At 41.4% G+C, this 21,113-nt stretch overlaps 1 protein-coding gene and 1 non-coding gene across 2 annotated transcripts in view; both read right to left on the bottom strand.

The window, feature by feature from the left end:
* The window catches only part of TAF1A (TATA-box binding protein associated factor, RNA polymerase I subunit A), a 40,387-nt gene extending 19,572 nt beyond the window's left edge, over positions 1–20,815 (bottom strand). Inside the window, exons 1-5 of the mRNA XM_039222243.1 lie at positions 20,751–20,815; positions 19,043–19,175; positions 14,373–14,542; positions 10,137–10,250; positions 3,903–4,101 (exon numbers count right to left, since the gene is read on the bottom strand). Of these exons, the coding sequence (XP_039078174.1) occupies positions 3,903–4,101; positions 10,137–10,250; positions 14,373–14,542; positions 19,043–19,163 (604 nt within the window). The 5' untranslated portion in view covers positions 19,164–19,175; positions 20,751–20,815. The remainder of the gene's footprint in view (positions 1–3,902; positions 4,102–10,136; positions 10,251–14,372; positions 14,543–19,042; positions 19,176–20,750) is intronic.
* Positions 597–703, bottom strand: LOC120224006. Its single transcript, XR_005526444.1, has one exon. It is a non-coding gene; the product is annotated as a U6 spliceosomal RNA (small nuclear RNA).
* Positions 20,816–21,113: the final 298 nt, after the last annotated feature.

Consider the following 21,113-nt stretch of genomic DNA (forward strand, 5'->3'; position numbering starts at 1 on the left):
CCAATAAACTATCCACAAGAAAAGTTCAGGCCCTGATGGCTTTGCCAGTACATTCTAACAAACATTTAAAGAATAATACTAATTCTTCACAAACTCTCCCCCCCACCCCCCAAACACCCCCCTCCTCGACAACACACATAAAAAGAACCAAAGGAAGTGCGGTCAGGAAGGCACACCTGGGGAACTCTGAGAATGAATCTAGGTGGTAGCCTCATGGATATTTGTTTTAAATTATTCATTTTATAATGCATTTGCTTTTTACACTTTTTCGGCATGTTGTATTTCACAATCTTTTTTTTTTGCAGTTTATTGTCAAGCTGGTTTCCATATAACACCCAGTGCTCATCCCCACAAGTGCCCTCCTCTATGCCCATCTGCCCCACCCATCAGTCCTCAGTTTGTTCTCAGCATTCAAGAGTCTCTCATGGTTTGCCTCTCTCCCTCTCCCCAACTATTTCCTCCCTTCCCCTCCCCCATGGTCCTCCGTTAAGTTCCTCCTAATCCTCCTATACGTGCAAACATATGGTAGCTGTCCTTCTCTGCCTGACTTATTTCACTCAGCATTAACACCCTCAAGTTCCATCTACGTTGCTACCAAAAAGATGGAACGTTTCACGAATTTGCATGTCATCCTTGTGCAGGGGCCATGCTAATCTTCTCTGTATCGTTCCAATTTTAGTATATGTGCTGCCGAAGCGAGCGCTATATTTCACAATCTTAAAGGTTTAAAAGGAAAGTTAGTCTTTCAAAAGTGACAGCTGATAGAAACAAAATACTTTTATTTTTGGCCAAAACAACAGCCCCTCCCCGTCTCCAAAAGGCATTGGTATTCTCTTCACAGAGGATGAACTAAATAAATATCAATATGGATCTGAATATGAGATGATAAAGGGAAAATAGGTAAGAAATGATAAAGAATTTTAAAAGAAAAAAAAAAACCACACCCCTGAGTCAGTATACATGGAGTGTGAATTTACCATGGAAGGGGGTTTCTAGTCACCAAATGCATCACACTAGCCAGGACAGGCCAACAGCAACGGAGAAAAACCCCAAACCAACACTGAGCATTTGTTGAGTTATGTTCTCATGTGTTTGGTTACACAGAACCAGTCCTAACCTTTTTTTATTAAACAAACATTCGAAGTTAAAGATGATCTAAAGAGCTCCACACATTATGCCATCTTTATGTCTTCTTGCTAGCGAACAAGGCATCAGCTGCAGAAAGGTCTTAAGTCATCTACCCATGGAAGAGACCGTGCCAATGCCAAGTTCCTATTGCTTTTATCATCAATGCTTGTTTGAGTTCCACCTAACTAGGTGTGAGAAAAAAGGCAAATACTGACTTTAAATCTCATCTAATCAATTAATATCAATAAGTCTTTAAAAAAATTTTTGGGGGCGCCTGGGTGGCTTAGTCGGTTAAGTGTTCGACTTTCGCTTAGGTCATGATCTCGTGGTTCGTGGATTCGAGCCCCGCGTCGGGCTCTGTGCTGACTGCCAGCTCAGAGCCTGGAGCCTGTTTCAGTCTGTGACTCCCTTTCTCTCTGACCCTCCCCTGCTCACACTGTCTCTCTCTCTCTCTCCTAGAAATAAATAAAACATAAAAAAAAAAATTAAAAAAAAAATTTTTTTAAGTTTATTTTGAGAGAGAGAGAAAGCACAAGCTTGGGAGAAGCACAGAGGGAGGGAGAATCTTAAGCAGGCTCCATGCTCAGCACAGAGCCCACACAGGCCTCAATCCCACGACCCTGGAATCATGACCTGAGCCAAAATCAGAAGTCAGACACTAAACTGACTGAGTTACCCAGGCGCCCCTCAATAAGACTTTTTTAAAAGAAATATTATACCGGGTATATATCAAGAGTAACCAAAGAAAGAAGAGATATGTGACTTCAGAAGACAGATTAGTCAAGACGAGAAGATACAACATAAAATAGACATGAATAAACTTAGGACAATTAAAAAGCGACAGATAAAGAGCTAACTGATATAGGCTGGACATGCAGCAATGAGGTTTACGGTATGAGAATGAGGGGGTCTAACAAGTCTTAGAAGGGCAGATGGCATTCTATACTGGGAGGAAGCATGAAGATTGGACAAGATTATCACGATGAAGACAGCTTTTCAGAAGTGCCTGAAAAGATTATACTCAGAAAAAGGGAAGAGAATTTTGAGATTAGTGAACCTACATACCAAAGAGACCAAGGGAATACTATTACCACATGAGGATCATAAGGAATCACTGCTTAAACATATGAGCCGATATATATGGGGACTGAGATTTGGATGGAGAATAAGAAAATAAAAAGGGTTAATCCTAGAAAAGCTATGGAGGAAAACTATATAATAGAAGGGAGATGCAGAGAATTAGACACAAATCTGAGGACAGGAGAGGTAACATCACCACTGGAAGCAGAGGAAGGGAACTCTGACAGGTAGGGACACGCGGCCAATTCCTGGTGTGGTCCATCAGGAAAATCGTTATGGGGCACCTGGGGGGCTCAGTTGGTTAAGCCTCTGACTTCGGCTCAGGTCATGATCTCGCGGTTCGTGGGTTCAAGCCCCACGTCAGGCTCTCTTCTGACAGCTAGCTCAGAGCCTGGAGCCTGTTTCAGATTCTGTGTCTCCCTCTCTCTCTGACCCTCCCCTGTTCACACTGTCTCTCTCTTTCAGAAATAATTAAAAATATAAAAAAAAAGAAAAACAAAAAGAAAATCGTTATGACCTTTGTACAGAAACAAAACAACTTTACTGTGCCCTATTCTCTAAGCATATTATTGTGAAGAATAACATCGTAAAACCGGGGTACCTGGTTGGTCCAGTCAGAAGAGTATGCAACTCTTGATCTCAGGGTCGTGGGTTCAAGCCCCACACTGAGTTTAGAGATTACTTAAAAATAAATAAATAAGCTTCTTTTTTTAAAAAAGCAAACATCATAAAACAAACTAACCTCCATTCTAAACACACAGGAAAATGAGCCGCCTGGCTGGCTCAGTCAGTAGAGCATGCAGCCCTTGATCTCAGGGTTGTGAGTTCAAGCCCCATGCTGGGTGTAGAGACTGCTTAAATAAATAAACTTTTAAAAAATAAGTAAGTAGAAATAAATTAAAAAAATAAACAGGAAGAAATGTTTATTATATGCCATAATGTCTACTGAAAAAAATTTGTAACCCTTCTTGGAAATACTTAAAAAAACAATAAATTGGGGCATCTGGTGGCTCAGTTGGTTCAGCGTCCGACTTCAGCTCAGGTCATGATCTTGCGGTGCGTGGGTTCAAGCCCCGTGTCAGGCTCTGTGCTGACTGCTTGCTTAGAGCCTGGAGCCTGCTTCCGATTCTGTGTTTTCTTCCTCTCTGCCCCTCCCCTGCTCATGCTATCTCTCTGTCTCTCAAAAATAAATAAACGTAAAAAAAAAATTAAAAAAACAATAAATCTAAGATGGTAATCGACTTAATTTATGCATCACACAATTTATGTCTGAAAAGTTTGATTATCAGAAACATTACAAAGGATGATCAAGAAATTTACATCAATAGATATGTCTGTTCTCTGCAATATCTGGAAAGAGTCAGGCTTAAAAGCAGGGGAATGAGGTTATTCCTTAGGATCCTGTTTGTCCAGGGGCACCCAAGTGGCTCAGTTGGCTAAGCATCTGACTCTTGATATTGGCTCAGGTCATGATTTCATGGTTTATGAGTTCAACCCCCACATGGGTCTCTGCACCTGATGGCGCAGAACCTGCTTGGGATTCTGTCTCTCCTCCTCCTCTCTGCTCCTGTCCAACTTGTGCTCTCGCTCATACGCGCACGTGCTCTCTCTCAAAATAAATAAACTTAAAAAGATTCTGTCTGTTCCTGTGATTCGGTCTCATCGCCATAAAAAGTACACCCATCTTCGCTCACCAAGATTAGACAATTCCATCTTCTTTTTAAACCAAGTATAATACTGCAGAAGCCCTTTATACGCCTGAATGAGGTTGATTAACACTTCCTGGGAAGAAGACTTTTCACCATATCTCCATGTCTCTGCGCGACTGAGATTTCTGCTCGCGTCCTCAAGCATTCCATGATGCATAAGGTATAAGGCATGCTGTAAGGAGACCTGCAACAATAATAAGAAAAAGCCCACTGACAAACAGGTCATCAGATATCCATTCATCCAAAAACTCAGTAACTACCTATGCTGGCTAAATCCTTGGTAGGACATAGATGATGTAACAATATTGTCTCTGTCATCAAAAATGTCAATTTAGCAAAGAAGAAAGACACATGAAACAATTAACATTATGCAAAGGGGAGCTAAATTATATAAACTCACAAAAAGAAGACCATGTGATCTAGTGAAACAAACAGGGGCTTTCAAGACAGTCCTGGCTCAGATGCTGCTTAAAACTAAGTAAACCTGAATATGTTACTTGGCCTTTGTGAGTCTTACCTGTTATATGGAATAATTCTTATTAAAACTTCCAAAGGGTGTTATTATTTTTTAACTTTTTAAATTTATTTCTGAGAGAGACAGCGTGAGCAGGGGAGGGTCAGAGAGAGAGGGAGATACAGAATTTGAAGCAGGCTACAGGCTCTGAGCTAGCTGTCAGCACAGAGCCCGATGTGGGGCTCAAACCCACGAACCATGAGATAATGACCTGAGCTGAAGTCGGACGCTTAACCTACTGAGCGACTCAGGTGCCCCCAAAGGGTGTTATAAAGATTAAATAATATGTGCATCCCACCTACTGCCTAGTTGGGCCCATAGCAGGTGATTAATATATTATTTTATATATGTCATATAAGCTCAGAAAAAACATCTTAAAAGGACTATTGAGGAATGGCATTGCTTCAGATGGAAAAGTGAATGTGTGGTATGGAAGCAATAAGAACAAGTACGTAAAGAATAAGCATCACAAGTAGGGAGAATATTAAAGAGGGGGAATAACAGGAAGTATGGTTAGTCATGTGAGTAGAGTCAGCGTTCAAGGCCTTCATCACAAACTACTGCAGTAATTTCTCAACTGGTCTCTCTGATCTTGTCCCTCTACAATCTGCCTTCCATGTGGCTGCCAAAGAAACCTCATCTTGTTACTGATTTGTGTGAAACTGTGAAGAGTTCCCACCGCCTTTACAGAGTAAAATCTAAGCTTGGGGGGGGGCAGATAGCACAGAGGACCCAGCCGACTTCCCCTGGCTTCTACCCAAGTGACTTTTAGAGTAACTGAAGCACTGAATGCAGGGCTATCAACCTCTCATCAACCCTTGTCTTGCCCTCCCAGCATTTCCTCTGACCTGCCCAGTGAACACCCACCTGTTTGCTCAGCCTCAGCTGAGGCATCCCTTCTTCCCCTGACTCTCCTATGCATTTAATCCCAGCCCTCTCTGACTCCAGAGCTGACCATTCCCTCCTTCGTCTTCTCGCTGTACCTTGTGTTTTTGCTCCGGCACCCATAACTGATTACACGTACGTGCCTGTCTCCCTCTACCTCAAGGACTATGTCTAGCACATTATCTGGAAAAAGGCAGTAAGTGTTCTTTAAATTACTATTAAGAAATGTTTTACTGCCTATCCTAATTATCACCCTCAGACTCTGGAGTGTGAAATGCAGTTCCTTTCAGGTTTCTTTACTTCACTGAATAGATTCTATGAGGTTAAAGGAACCCAACCAATAATTTAGCTAAAATTCGACGCTCCTTCCCCAAATGGCTAGCCAGTTTCTTCCTAAAAGAAGAGAGGGGAGCACACATCAGGTCAGGCCATTTCTTTTTCTAACTGTTCAGCTGGAAAGTTCTTCCGCAAGCAGAACCATAAGCTGCTTCTGTTTAAATTCCACCCATAGCATACCTGGGCTACCAGAGAATATGATCGTAAGAGAGCACCTGGCACAGAAGTAGAAACTCAGAAAACTTCTTCTAATTAAGAAAAGAATCCTAAACTGGGAGAAATCTTTCTTCAAAACAGGAAAGCAGTGAGAATGTAAAAAGGTGCAAAGTTAAATGGAGACTTGTATTTTGGATATTTTATACATTTATATACAGTTTTTTTAAAATGTTTTTTGGGGCGCCTGGGTGGCTTAGTCGGTTAAGCGACCAACTTTAGCATGGGTCATGATCTCGCGGTTTGTGGGTTCAAGCCCCGCGTCGGGCTGTGTGCTGACTGCCAGCTCAGAGCCTGGAGCCTGTTTCAGAGTCTGTGACTCCTTCTCTCTCTGACCCTCCCCTGCTCACGCTGTCTCTCTCTCTCTCCTAGAAATAAATAAAACATTAAAAAAAAAAAACAAAAAAACGAAAAAAATAAAATGTTTTTTATTTATTTCTAGGAGAGAGAGAGAGAGAGAGAGAGACAGCGTGAGCAGGGGAGGGTCAGAGAGAGAAGGAGTCACAGACTCTGAAACAGGCTCCAGGCTCTGAGCTGGCTGTCAGCACAGAGCCCGATGCGGGGCTCGAACCCACAAACCGCGAGATCATGACCTAAGCGAAAGTCGGACACTTAACCGACTGAGCCACCCAGGCACCCCCATTTATATACATTTTATATGTGTAAAATGTATAAAACATGCCTCAGCAATTCCAGTCCTAGGTATAAGGAATTCAACACAGGAACTCAAACAGATACTTGTACCTCAATGTTCACCGCGGCATTACTCACAGTAGCCAACAATGGGCGAATGTATAAACAAAATGTGATAGGTACATAACGATACAATGCTAATGAGGCATAAAAAGCCATGAAAAGTTCAAATACTTGCCTCAATATATATAAGTCTTGAAAACACGATGTTAAGTGAAATAAGCTAGACCCAAAAGAACTAATACTATGTGATTCCACTTATGGAAAATAGAATAGGTCAGGGTGCCTTGTGGCTCAGTCGGTTAAGCATTCGGCTCTCGATTTCAGCTTAGGTCATGATCTCACAGTTGGTGGGATCAAGTCCCACGTAGGGCTCTGCCACTGACAGCACTGAACCTGCTCAGGACTCTCTCTCTCTGTCCCTCCCCTGCTTGTTCACAGGCCCACACTCTTTCTCTCAAAATAAACAAATATTTAAAAAATCTAGAATGTGTAAATTCATAGAACAGGGAACATATTAGTAGCCACCAGGGGCTGAGAAGAGAGAATGGGGAGTAATTCCTTAATGGGAACAGAGTATACATTTGAGAGGATGAAAAACGTAAACCATTGGTGATGGTCACACAACACTGTGAACGTCATTAATGCTACTGAATTGTACACTTACAACAGTTAAAATAACGCATTTTATGGTATATGTATTTTACCACCATAAAATAAATTGGAAAATAGAAAAAAGTAAAAACAAAACAAAAGAACCATGGGGTAAATATTTTAGGTTTTGCAGGCCATATGATCTGTCACAACTACTCAACTTTGTCATTTGTCACACCAAAAGCAGCTGTGGCAATGAAATGAATGGGTATAGCTGTGTTTCAAGAACTTTAGAAATACTGAAAAAAATTAAAAAGCAGAGCATTTTAAAGCTTTATTGAAAAAGTACTCTTTCAGTCAAATATATACCACAGACAGGGAAGTATCTAACATTTTGGAAACATCTCAGTATTTCTGGATGAGACTCAATGTTTTTGGATGAGACTTTAATAAAAAAAATCTGGAAAGGGGGCTCCGCCTACACATTAGGACTATTAAAACATCTTTATGAATGGATTGGAGAGTTAATATTGCTAAAATGTCCGTACTACCCAGAGCCATCTATATTTTTTCCCTGCACCTTCTATAACTTATTTAGTTTTTATAATTTACATCCAAGCTGGTTAGCACATGGTGCAACAATGATTTCAGGAGTAGATTCCTTAAACCCCTCACCCATTTAGCCCATCCCCCCCAATACCTCTAGCAACCTTCTGTTTGTTCTCTATATTTAAGAGTCAGAGCTATCTATAAATTCAGTGTAATCCTGTCAAAATTCCAGGGGCATTTTTCACAAAAGTAGAAAAAACAATCCTAAAATTTGTATGGAGTCACCAAAGGCCAGAAATAGTCAAAGCAATCCTGAGAAAGAACAAAGCTGGAGGCATCACACCTCCTGACTCAAACTACGTTATAAAGCTGTAGTCATTAAAACAGGTGGTGCTCGCATCAAAACAGACACATTGACCAATGGAACAGAATTAAAAGCCCAGAAATAAAGCCATACGTGTACAATCAATTAATATTTGAGACGGAAGGCAAGAACACTCAACAGAGAAAAGACCGTCTCTTTAATAAACGGTGCTGGCAAAATCAGATATTCACAAAATAATGAAACTGGTCCTCTATTTTCTACTACTTATTAAAACGAACACAAAATGAATTAAAGACTTAACTGTAAGACACGAAACCATGAAACTCCAAGAAGAAAGCATGGGGGAAAAAAGGTCCCTAACACTGGTCTCGGCAATGATTTTTGTCACCAAAGTACCAGCAACAAAAGCAAAAATGAATGAGTGGGACTATATTCACCCAAACTTCTTCTGCCCAGCAAGAGCAACAATCAACAACAGGAAAAGGCAGCCTGTAGAATGGGGGAAACCCCTGCAAGTTATCTATCAGATGCCGTTAACATCTGGAATCAACAGGGAACTCACACAGGTCCACGGCACAAACCCCTGCAGTGCCTGGCTGGCTCTGTCTGTGGAGCAAGCGCCTCTTGCTCTTGGGGTCATGAGTTTGAGCTCCACATTGGGTGTAGAGATGACTTAAATAAATAAAACTTAAAAAATAAAACAAAATCTTAAAAAAAAATCCAATTAAAAGAATGGGCAGAGAAACTGAACAGACATTTCTCCAAAGACATATTATTGGCCAACAAGTATATAAAAAGGTATTCAATGTCACCAGCCATTAGGGAAATGCAAATTAAAACCAGAATGAGAGATCATCTCACATCTACCAGAATGGCTATTGTTGAAACAAAAGGTAACAAATGCTGGCTAAGATGTGAAGATGGAACCCTCATACACAGTTGGTGAGAATATAAAATACAGCCACTACAGAAAACAGTACGAAGGTTTCTAAAAACACTGAAAGTAGAACTATGTATGATCCGGCAATCCCACTTCTGGGTACTTAGCCAAAGGAAATGAAATCACTATCTTAGAGAGACACCTGTACTCCCATATTCACTGCAACACTATTCACAATGCCCAAGACACAGAAACAACCTAAGTGCCCATCTAATGGATGAATGTATAATGAAAATCTCATATGTATCTACACACACATACACACTGTAGAGTATTATTCAGTAATAAAAAAGGAAATCCTGTCATTTTGGGTAACATGAATGGACCCTGAGGGCATCACATTAAGTGAAGTCAGTCAGAGAAAGACAAACACTGTATGATCTCACCACCGACATGCAGAATCTGAAAACATCAAGCTCACAGAAACAGAGTAGAATGGTGGTTGAAAGGGTGGGGGGATGGGAAGATGTAGGTCAAAGGGTACAAACGTTCAGTTGCAAGATGAGTAAGCTCCAGGGATCTCATGTACAGTATGGTAACTGTAATGAATAACACTGGATGGTGTACTTGAAAGTGGCTATGGGAGCAGAACATTGACATTCTCACCATAGCAATGACAATAAGGTGGTGGTGTGAGCTGGAGGATGTGTTAACTAACCTTATGTAGTAAACACTTCACGGAGTATACATGTACCAAATTATCACACTGTATACCTTAAACTTCCCCAGCATTATAGGTGGATTATGCTGTAATAAAGCTGGGGAGGGGGGGAGGAGCAGGGAACCACTTTCACAAATTCAAATTCCCAATTTGTTTTAGCTGCTTCCTTTTTCCAAAAGCGCAAATTCCTACAGAACCCAAATGACTTAAGCAAAGAGGTTAGAATCTGGCCCAACATCATAATGAGGAGTAAGTGCTATCTCTCAAGGACTGGTCCTGGCAGCTGGAGATAAACAAAGAGAAGGTATTTTGTCTCAGAGAACAAGGCGGGCAGCAGGAAATGGACAAATAAATAGTTTTCACACCACTTCTTTTCAGCTTCTTGTATCTATCCAGGTGTCTTGCCCTTTTTCCATGCCTTTTACATCATTACCCACCTCATCACTGAGATGATTTCTTTTAAAAATGAGCACTGTCAATAAAAATTCACAAAGCCTGCATTCTCTCACCTTTAAGTAATTCATGACACCCATGTTTTTCATCCTGTCAGCAAAGGTATTGAAAGTCTCCGTGTTGCTTTTGGGATGATAGAATAGAATTTCACTTCCGAGCTGCCAAATAATCTGTCAAAACAGAAATTACTAATAGAAATGTAACATCTTGCGTTAACAAATTTCTGCCTAAGGACCCTATTTTTTTTCCCTGCTTACAACCTATAATTCATTTCCCTAGATACTACTCTGCTACTATCAACATTTTACTATACTTCGTTTCACCCAGTTATCTCTAAATATTATATCTTTTGAGATAAAGTTTTTTCCATCCATTAAATTAAAATACCAGACGGCTGTAATAGTACCATTTTAAAGTCAGTAGTCTAAAGAAGGCAGGCAGCTCAGATCCATATTGAAGACAGACTTTTTTTAACTGGCATAGGGGCAAGAATATTGAAGTCAGAAAACTTAGTTTTTGTTAATACTGGCTTTTTCACCATTTTTGATCTTATCTTTATTATCCACAAAATGAGAGCAAAGGACTAGTTGTTTCCTGAGATCCATAAAGCACTACAAATACTGACCGTATTTAATCTATACGTAGAACTCCAACTTAAAATTTTTCAGCAGCTTAGGATGAGCACGGGGTGCTATATGGAAACAAATTTGACAATAAATTGTATTTAAAAAAAAATAAAATTTTTTAACAGCTACAGTCAAATTTTAATAAAGTATATTTTCTCCCCAGAGCACCAAAACTTTGGTAACAGAACTTGGATCGCTTCTTGGAGTGAATCTATTTCTCTTACTCCAATTAAAAGATTTAATTATTGAAATCTTTTTCAATAAAAAAATTTTTTTTGTAATGTTTATTTTTGAGAGAAAGAGAGAATGAGTGAGTGTGGGGGTAGGGGCAGAAAGACAGAGACACAGAATCCAAAGAAGGCTCCAGGCTCTGAGCTGTCAGCACAGAGCCTGATGCAGGGACTGAATTCACCAACCATGAGATCATGACCAAAGCCAGATGCTTAACCAACTGAGCCACCTATAAGTCAATATTTCATGATTGATCTTAGGGTAAATTTTTTTTTTTTTTTTAAAGTATGAGTTCTTTTTTTTTTTTTTTTAAATGTTTTATTTATTTCTAGGAGAGAGAGAGAGACAGCGTGAGCAGGGGAGGGTCAGAGAGAGAGGGAGTCACAGACTGAAACAGGCTCCAGGCTCTGAGCTGGCAGTCAGCACAGAGCCCGATGCGGGGCTCGAACCCACGAACTGCGAGATCATGACCCGAGCGAAAGTCGGACGCTTAACCAACTACGCCACCCGGGCGCCCCGATCTTAGGGTAAATTTAAGAGAACTTTAAACCAGCTCTTTCTGCGAACATACATATTAGTTGTTTGGTATAATTCTAATACTCACCTTCCCAACTCAGAAAGAGAAATCAAGATTTCCTTTGTAGAATCACCGAATAGTAGTATTTCAGAGCTTAAAGAAAATTTGTAGATAGTAACAGTTGTTCTTAGACCTAGTTGTGTATAAGAATTACTGGGACACCTTTTAAAAATAAATATTCTTAGGGATTCAGAGTCTGATCAGTATAGGGTGGAGCGCAGGAATCTATGTTTTCAACAAAAGCCCTAGCTAATTCAAAAAGAAGCCGACAAGTGTCTGGAAAACACTGATTCAAATCCTTCATTTTATAATACAAATTCTGGATAAAAAGAACCTATAATTTGTCCAGTATTTTATAGATGCACATAGCATTGTCCACAAACTAAATTTTCAACCAACAGTTAAATTTTGTTTGTCTCAGAATTTTTCTGGCTTTATTAAATATCTACCAGATATTTAAAAACATTAAAAGGATCATGCTGCTTCATTAGTCACTAGGGAAATAGTGACTCAAACCCACAACAGGGTACCACCTCACAAGCACGAAGGGAGCTACAATCAGAAAGACAATAACAACAACTGGCAAGGATGTGGAGGAACTGGATCCTCAGAGATTACTGGTGGTAATGTGAAATGGTGCAGCTACTTTGGAAAACAGTCTGGTAGTTCCCTCAAGAGGTTAGATGCAGTTACCCCGTATGAGCCAGCGCTCCATTCCTAGGTACACACCCGAGAGAAATTTCAACAAACATCCCTAACAAAAACACGTACGTGACAGTTCATAGCAGCATCACTCATAATAACTAAACAGTGCAAACGATGCCCATGTCTAACACCAGATGAAGGGACACATGAAATAGGATGGACTGTCACTCTGCAGTACAAAAGAATGAAGTACTGATATAAATTGCAACTGAAACTCACGTTTCATAAGAATAAACGTGAAAACACGTTCGGTGAAAGAAGTCTCACACAAAGGCCTCATTTTATTACATCCACCTCTCTGAAACGTCTGGAAATGGAAAGTAGATTAGTGGCTGCCAAGGGCGGGGAGCAGGGGAAGGAGGGACAGAACAGGGAGTGACCTCGAGTGGGCACAGAGCTGGGGTTTTTTTGGGGGGGGGGGACAAAAATGTTTGAAATTTAGGTTGTGGTAATGGCTGCACATCTCTGAGAATATATGAAAACAAATTGAATTGTACTGTTTAAAGGTGTGAACTGTACAGTGGGTTAATTATAAGACTATTTTTTAAAAAGGATCACCCTGGTCGCTATGTTGACACGAGGGGGTGCGGAGGGCAAGCGGGCATCTGCGTGAGAGGATCACGGCCTGGGTCGACGTGCAGCCACGCAGCTGGTGAGAAGTATTCACACTGAATTTTGAAGGAGAGCCGACAGGGTATGGGGTGTGAAGGAAAGGGAACTTCAGAGTTTGGCCCCAGTGACTAGATACTCAAAGTAACCATCATGTGAGAGGAGGCAAATTAGGTTCGATGGTGGAGATCACAAGGCCCACCTGAGACACGCTGGGCTGATGCCTGCCAGGCACCGGAGCGCCGGGCGGAGCTGACCGCCGCTTACAGCAGTGCGACTCTCAGGGCCACCGAGGCCACAGCCACACAGCTGCGAACCGTCCAGCAGAGACAGCTGACTCCAAGCCGTTCACGAAGAGGACTGAGGACTGAGTTCTGGGGAACTCCCAAGTCAAAGGGCCACAGGAGGCTGAGGAAGGCCAGTGAGGCAAGAGAGGAAACCGAGAAACTAGTGTTCTGGAAGTCAGGTGAAGAAAACTTATCACACAGGGGGCCGTGAACTACTGCCTTCAGTACTGCTCACAGATCAAGTTCCTTGAGCGCTGAGAACTGGGCACTATATTTAGCAACCTGGAGATCACTGCTGAACCTGACAAAGCAACTTGGTAGAAATGGTGATGCTGGCAGTCAGGGGAGCCTCACTGGAGAGGGTTTGGGAAGAACAAGTATACAGATCCTTCCGAGGAGCTTGGCTGAAAGTGGAAGTGGAAAAATGGGTCACAGCAGTGGAGAAAATGGGGGTCAAGAGATGACTGTCAGATGGAAGAAATAACACGTTGGTATGATGTTAGGAAACATCCTATGGAGATGGAAAGATAACGACACACGGAAAGAAGGAAGAATTTTAGAAGGAACGAATGAATAGTGGGGAATCTGAGAATCAGGGTTCAAAATATTTTTAGTTTCCTTTAAAATCCTAATAAGTAGGGCCCCCTAGGTGGCTCAGTAGGTTAAGCGTCTGACTACGGCTCGTGTCATGATCTCACAGTTTGTGACTTTGAGCCCCAAGTTGGGCTCTGTGCTGACAGTGCAGAGCCCGCTTGGGATTCTCTCTCCCTTCCTCTCTTTGCCCCTCCCCAACTTGCTCTCTCTCTCTCAGAATAAATAAACTTAAAATATAAAATAAAAACCTAAAAAGTAAAAAAATGTGCCAGAAAAAAATGTCCCAATACAAATTCTCCAACCAAAACTACTTTTAGTGGCTTTTAGAAAAAGCACTCTGAGGGGGCGTCTGGGTGGCTTAGTCGGTTAAGCGTCCGACTTTCGCTTAGGTCATGATCTCGCGGTTCTTGGGTTCGAGCCCCGCGTCGGGCTCTGTGCTGACTGCCAGCTCAGAGCCTGGAGCCTATTTCAGAGTCTGTGACTCCCTCTCTCTCTGACTCTCCCCTGCTCACGCTGTCTCTCTCTCTCCTAGAAATAAATAAAAATCTAAAAAAAAAAAAAAAAAGCACTCTGAGATCCTGCAAAAGCCACTCTGGGTGGCACTCAAGAGGCAGAAAGCCCCAGGCACCTGGACCTCCTCCCGCGGGCACACACCTCCCTCACCTCAGGCGCAGCCTGCCTCTTGTGGCTGTCTGAGTCTTCCAGGACCTGCAAGTAGCTGTGCATGTACCCTGCGGCCTCCTGCCACTGATGCTTCAGCAGGGCTTCTTGGATAAAACCCAAACAAGCGCTCGTCGTCTGAGCAAAATCCTTCTCCTTTTTTCCTTCAGTTGCTACAGATTAAAAAAAAGAGTCTTTAGCCACAGTGATCCCAATTCGAGTTTAAAAAACACTCCTTTCTGATAAAGGAGAAACCTTAACAAGCATAACTCGGTTCATCCCGAATAAATATCAGAGTGAGCTTCTCTTGAAACAAACTCCTGCATGCTATTTTTACTCTTCTCAGCAAATGAAAACAATGTCTAATGTGGAGATGCCTAACTTGATATTCATGGGCTACTGGGATACCGGGGCCTCTAGATGGGATCCAATCATCCCTTCATTTCTGCACCACACAATCTGGGTAGAATCTCTGAGAGGGTCTGAAAGCAAATCCCAAGTATTTAGAACGGGTAAAAATCACTAGGGTTATCCTAGACAAGCATGCCCTGTATTAACTACCAGTATTCTGAAAACTCCAAGAGGTAGGCTTTCATTGTTCAAGGTCCAGAATTCCCAGTAACTCAATGATATTAAACACAAATGAGATTTAACAGTTGAAGACATTAGCATTTACATCTCTAAAGGATCGACAATCCTCATGTTAAGAACATTTGGGGTTAGTTACAACTGCGTTTTAATGTTTATTTATATTTGAGAGAGAGAGAGAACGGGTGTGGGGCAGGGGCAGACTAAGAGGCAGACACAGAATTCCAAGCAGGCTCCAGGCTCTAGGCTCCAAGCAGTTAGCACAGAGCCCACCTCAAGTGCTCAAACCCACTGTGTGGCTCGAACCCACAGACCATGAGATCATGACCTGAGCTGAAGTCGGGACTAAGCCATGGACCAAGCCACCCTGGCGCCCCACAACCCCGTCTTAGGAGTAACAGGTTGCATATTGACACCCCCCTTCCCTTTCCACACACCATAGAAACCTTCTAGGCCAGTGGTCTTCAAGTGGTGTACCCTGACCCTTGGGAATACAGAGAGACTTATAGGTACTATGCAAACATAGTTTCAGAGCAGTCAACTTCCAGATCTTCAACTTCCTCACATACTCACTCTCGCCTAAAACAAATCTCCTAATTAATCTCCTAGAGAACCATGCTAGAATCAAGGCTTCACAATCATTATCAATATATATTACATGAAGGTGAAAATGTAGGTGTAACTACTGGGACAGTGACTGACTCTAACACACCGTTTTGCAAGTCAGGTGATTTCCAAGTCTTTGTTTATCAAAGTGTGGAAGGACTTAAGAATCCTTTGTAACACATCACTATGCAATTTTGTCATGAGTAATTCAAGAATTCAAAGACCTGATACACTGCTACAATTACCCTCTATCCAGTGCCATCTACTTACTCATGTAACTAGGGACTCTCAGAATTACATCAATGAAAACAAAATAGAACTAAAGCTAAATCTTTTTTCATTCTAGAAATACATACTATTCCTTCACGGGTATATGAATACCCAGTAATATTCTAGAAATACATACTATTCCTTCGGTGGCTCAGAACTCATGAACTACGAGATCATGACTTGAGCCAAAAGTTGGATGCTTAACCGACTGAGCCACCCAGGTGCCCCTAAATTTTAACACAACTTTTAATACTTATGTTATTTTTATCAGCTTTGTAAAACTAGTAATTATGATGTCTCACTCCAGACAAAATTGTAGTACCTTAAAGTCCTACGAGATATTAACAAAAAATAATAAGATGTAGATACATAGTTTTATTATAAAAAGTATGAAAGGAAAATAAACAATATAAAATCTTCATCAATTAACATCTTCTCAGGGAGCCAGGGTGGGTCAGTCAGTTGAGTGTCCAACTTTGGCTCTGGCCATGATCTCACAGTTCCTGAGTTCAATCCCCACAACGGGCTTGCTGCTGTCAGTGCTGAGCCCACTTGGGATCCTCTGTCCCCCTCTCTCTTGTGCCTCCACGCTTGTGCTCTCTCAAAAATAAACATTAAAAAACTATTTTTACATAAATATTTTTAAGGGGATGGTGAAAGGAATCATATTCCTGTGCTACTTAGATTCCACGGGATATATCTGTAAAAATAGTATACCAATTTCATTTAAAAATGCCAAAATGCGTTGGAAATTCTATCTTTGGGAACTATGGAACTTACAATTTTTAGATGACACTTTAAAACCATGCAAGGCAGTATATAATTAAAAAGAAAAAAGCATACGTGAGTAAAACAAGGTACTGCTCTACACTAGTGCTTCTCACACTTTTTAAAAGTACTTACAAATCTTGTGGGGATCCCACTGCTTGCTGTTCAGTGTGGTTCTAGAAACAAAGCCTTAGCATCACCAGGAAACTGAACAGAATGCCCCACCCAGCTCTCTGAATAAGAAGCTGCATTTAGCAAGATCCACACTCACTGCCCAGGACCAGCAGCAACACCAGGCGCTGGTCCAGGAACCTGACAAAACACCTCTTCCCTAAAACCTCAGTTTTTCACCTACAGGAGGACTGACCTCAGGCCAACCTCCCATGAACCCCTCAAGTTTTCACGACTCAGACGGGAAATCGGACTTCAGACTACTGTACTTAAATTCTTGGAAAATTCCCCTCTGTCTTATGATTCAGCCTTGTTACCTAACGAATATCTCTCATTTCATTCTTTTATGAGCAAAAGATGGTCCTGTTTGTTGCTGATACACTTTCAAAAATAACTGTCTAGGAAAAGAAATTTTGACGTGAACTGAAGTACAATAAAGAGCCAAGTGCCATCAGCCTATCTCTAACGCCCTGGAAAGGATCTGGAAACTTGTCAGTCAACAAATATTTTTTGAGCACAATTTTGTGCCAAGTACTATTCTAGGTATTTGACACACAGTTTTTTGTTTGTTTTCTAAACTTTTATTTTTAAGTAATCTCTACACTCTGCGTGGGGTTCAAACCTACAATGCTGAGATCAAGAGTTGCATACTTCACCGACAGAGACAGCCACATGCCGCTTAACATACAGTTTTAATTCAGACTGGCCTCTGCCTTCAAAGCCTTTATTCTAGAGGGCATACCCCTCAGAACACCAGTAGATATTTACTAGAGTAAAAAAATTAATTGCTGGGCAATTTTGTTGTCCTAGCATGGTTATTTATCACTAGAATGTCAATATTACCTGAAACTATTTTCTCATTGCAGGCATAAAGTATTTATTTTGGGTTTAACAGGCTATCCATAACTTCTAAAACATTTCTAACCATGTAAATTCTGGTCTTAAACTGGCTGGTTTTGGATCGACTCAAGCTCTCTGCAGAATCCTAATGATAAAAACTTGCCCAGGTATATCTTAACCAGCAGAAACCTGAGATCACTAGTTCCCTATAAGGCAGGGAAGTAGCATTCCCTCTGAAGTATCAGCCAGTCAAACCTAGCTTGAACCATGTACATTCATTAGCAAAAATATAATGAGAAGAGAGGAAAGAAACTATTATTTTTCCAACACTCACTATGCATGAGGCTCTGCAGTAAGCACTTTACATATAATATCTCATTAATAAAATTGTATCTCAGTTATCAAAAGTATAAGCTTTGAGGTCAGAGAGACCTGTTTTAACTCCTGATACCCACATTTAGAGCTTAACTTCTTCAAGATTCACTTCCCTCAACACTAAAATGCCCATCATGTGGGCATTAATTTACTGAGATAACTAAATGAGATAATATTAAAACTAAAACATAAAGAAACAGGAGTAAATTCTAGGAAACAAAGAATCCTGGTCAAGGGGAAAGATGGCTAGTCTAAGGTGTTTGGAGGGTACTAAGTGTCAGTTCTAATGTATTCCCAGAAGTACACCAGGCAACACGTCAATAATATACACATAAATGCTTCTTTTATATATCCCTACAGGGATATGTACTCAACAGAAACATCTCCTTATATTTATATAGAAGAAAGTTCTATACTATAGATAGTATAGATCAATTATATTAGGAATAATTTAAATCCAATTCAACAGAAACTACTTAAAAACACTTTCTACATAGGTACTCCTCACTGCCAGTGGCCATATATTCTTCTTCTATGTATCCCAACATGTAGCCAATGCCAGGCATATAAATGACTAGCAAGTATTACTGGGGAAGAAAAGGTATCTATGATAATACATACTGTTATGTTATTAGTTCAAAGTTAAAGTAGAAAAAAGGATCTCTTTTTTTAAATGATTTTTTTGCTTACAGTCTCAAAAACCCTAATACAGTTACATCTTGAAACTGAACCAGCGGGGCGCCTAGGTGGCTTAGTCGGTTAAGCGTCCGACTTTCGCTTAGGTCATGATCTTGCGGTTCGTGGGTTCAAGCCCCGCGTCGGGCTCTGTGCTGACTGCCAGCTCAGAGCCTGGAGCCTGCTTCAGATTCTGTGTCTCCCTCTCTCTCTGACCCTCCCCTGCTCACGCTGTCTCTCTCTCTCCTAAAAATAAATAAAACATTAAAAAAAAAAAAAAAAAAGAAACTGAACCAGCTTAGGTACCAATTTTGTGTCCATACTGAATTTTATCATCTCTTTGCATTACAGTTAAAATGGCTAGATGTTATTTTACTTACCCACAGTGTCTATGTGCTTTTGGAGCCAAGGAAAATACATTCCTGTACCAGAGAATACACTCGATTCCTCCTGGTCATCCTCTGTCTTGGACCTTATCAATTCTTCACTGAAATCACTCATACCTGTTCCAGACTGAGAATATTAGTTACTTTCTGTACATCTCATTTCACGGCCTTCTTATTTATATAGGAAAACTGCTACCTTTTTATCTAACAGAAAATATTTGATCAGCAAAATTCATTCTACCAGGCAGCCCCTGCAATTTATTTATTTAAGTAGGCTCCACATCCAGTGCAGGACTTGACCTCACAACAGTGAGGTCAAGACCTGGGCTGACATCAAAGAGTCGGACACTCAGCCGACTGAGCCACCTTGGTGCCCCCCAGGTACCTCCTCTAAAGTAAGAAATAAATTTAATTATGTCAACAACAGCCCAAATAAATGATCCATTCAAAAAATGTTTTAGTCTTTACTATGTTACAAGAACATACAAAAATAGGTAAGATACTGCTCCTAAATTAAATTAAAATAAAACAAAACAGGGGCGCCCGGGTGGCTTAGTCGGTTAAGCGTGCGACTTTCGCTTAGGTCATGATCTCGCGGTTCGTGGGTTCGAGCCCCGCGTCGGGCTCTGTGCTGACTGCCAGCTCAGAGCCTGGAGCCCATTTCAGAGTCTGTGACTCCCTCTCTCTCTCTGACCCTCCCCTGCTCACGCTCTCTCTCTCTCTCTCCTAGAAATAAATAAAATATTAAAAAAATAACAAAACACAAAACAAAATAAAAAAACACCCAACTCAAGTCTAGAGAAAGAAACAGCAAAATGACACATAAAAATCAAACAATGCAAATACATACATTAGTAGTAATGAACATATTGATCATTTTCTATACCCAGGCATATAAACTATCGCACTTAATCCTCATAAAAATCCTGAGAGAAGTACTTTTTATTTTATTTCATTTTTGTTTGAAAAAAATTCAGAGGCTTAATAAAATTATACAAACTGGCCCAACATCATAAGAAAGGTGAGGACAATATTCTAGAACTAGAACATCAAACTACTTGTAATGAATAGAGTCTTGCGGTCTGCGTGGAAGAGGGGATCAGGAGACTGAAATGATGGCGGGAAAGGAATCTTCGCAGCCATAGGCAAGCGAAGTATGGACTTAATCCTCAAGATGCCCAGGGCCCCTGTCCCTCATTCCCCACATTAGGTCCCGCTGATACTACCGTCTGGAATTTCTCCAATTTTCCCTCTTCTCCGCAATCCTCCACCACTACCCCAGTTCAGGACATCTTCAAACTGTGTCTTGCTCGCTGAATTCGCTTTCCACCTAGTTACCCCACCTCAAATCCTGCCACTCCACATTATAGCCAGAGTACACCTTTTACAATCGAATTCTGTGGTTTAGGCGTATGGGTTTGACAGAACATCTAAATCTGCGTCCGACGCACACGCGTTTGAGCGAGCCCTTCCGTAAGCAGCTCTCCCAATTTCTCCAAATTCTCAAAAACTAAGTTGCTGCCAAGCAGTTGCCACGGTAACCATAGCTTCTCCACCCCTTTCGTCTTGTTCTCAGAAATAAAGGTTTCAGAACAAAAGGAGAAAGTAGAAACAGAACATGGGTTACTCCCAGCACAGCCCTTCAAGTTCTACTCTGAATGCCTGGAATAATTATTTGATGGACAAAAGAGGCGACACTTACCCACCTGAAGCGGACGCTTCCCTGCAGCGGTAAGCACAACCTCGCCGCTACTCGGAAACTGCACGAGTGAACCGCCCCCCCCCACCGGAAGCGGAGTTAGAGACGGCTTCGTGTGAGCATGCGCAAAAGCCCGCCGAGCTATCAGGCAGGCGCGGCTCCGCCCCTAACTCCTCCTTCCAGGCGTCGCCATCTGTCGCTTAACCCCGGAAGTGCCGGCGCGCAGCTATCCTCCCACCGAATTGGCCCAAGGTTTACGTCTTAGTTGGTTCCAGTTGGAAAATGGGAGACTTAAGAAGTAACTGGAGACTGGGACGAGAGGATGGTGGCTGGCTGAGGTGAGCAGTCAAAAAAGCAGAATGCGGC

Source organism: Hyaena hyaena, unplaced genomic scaffold, assembly GCF_003009895.1.
Source record: "Hyaena hyaena isolate Hyena2069 unplaced genomic scaffold, ASM300989v1 scaffold_1086, whole genome shotgun sequence".
Lineage (NCBI taxonomy): Eukaryota > Metazoa > Chordata > Mammalia > Carnivora > Hyaenidae > Hyaena > Hyaena hyaena.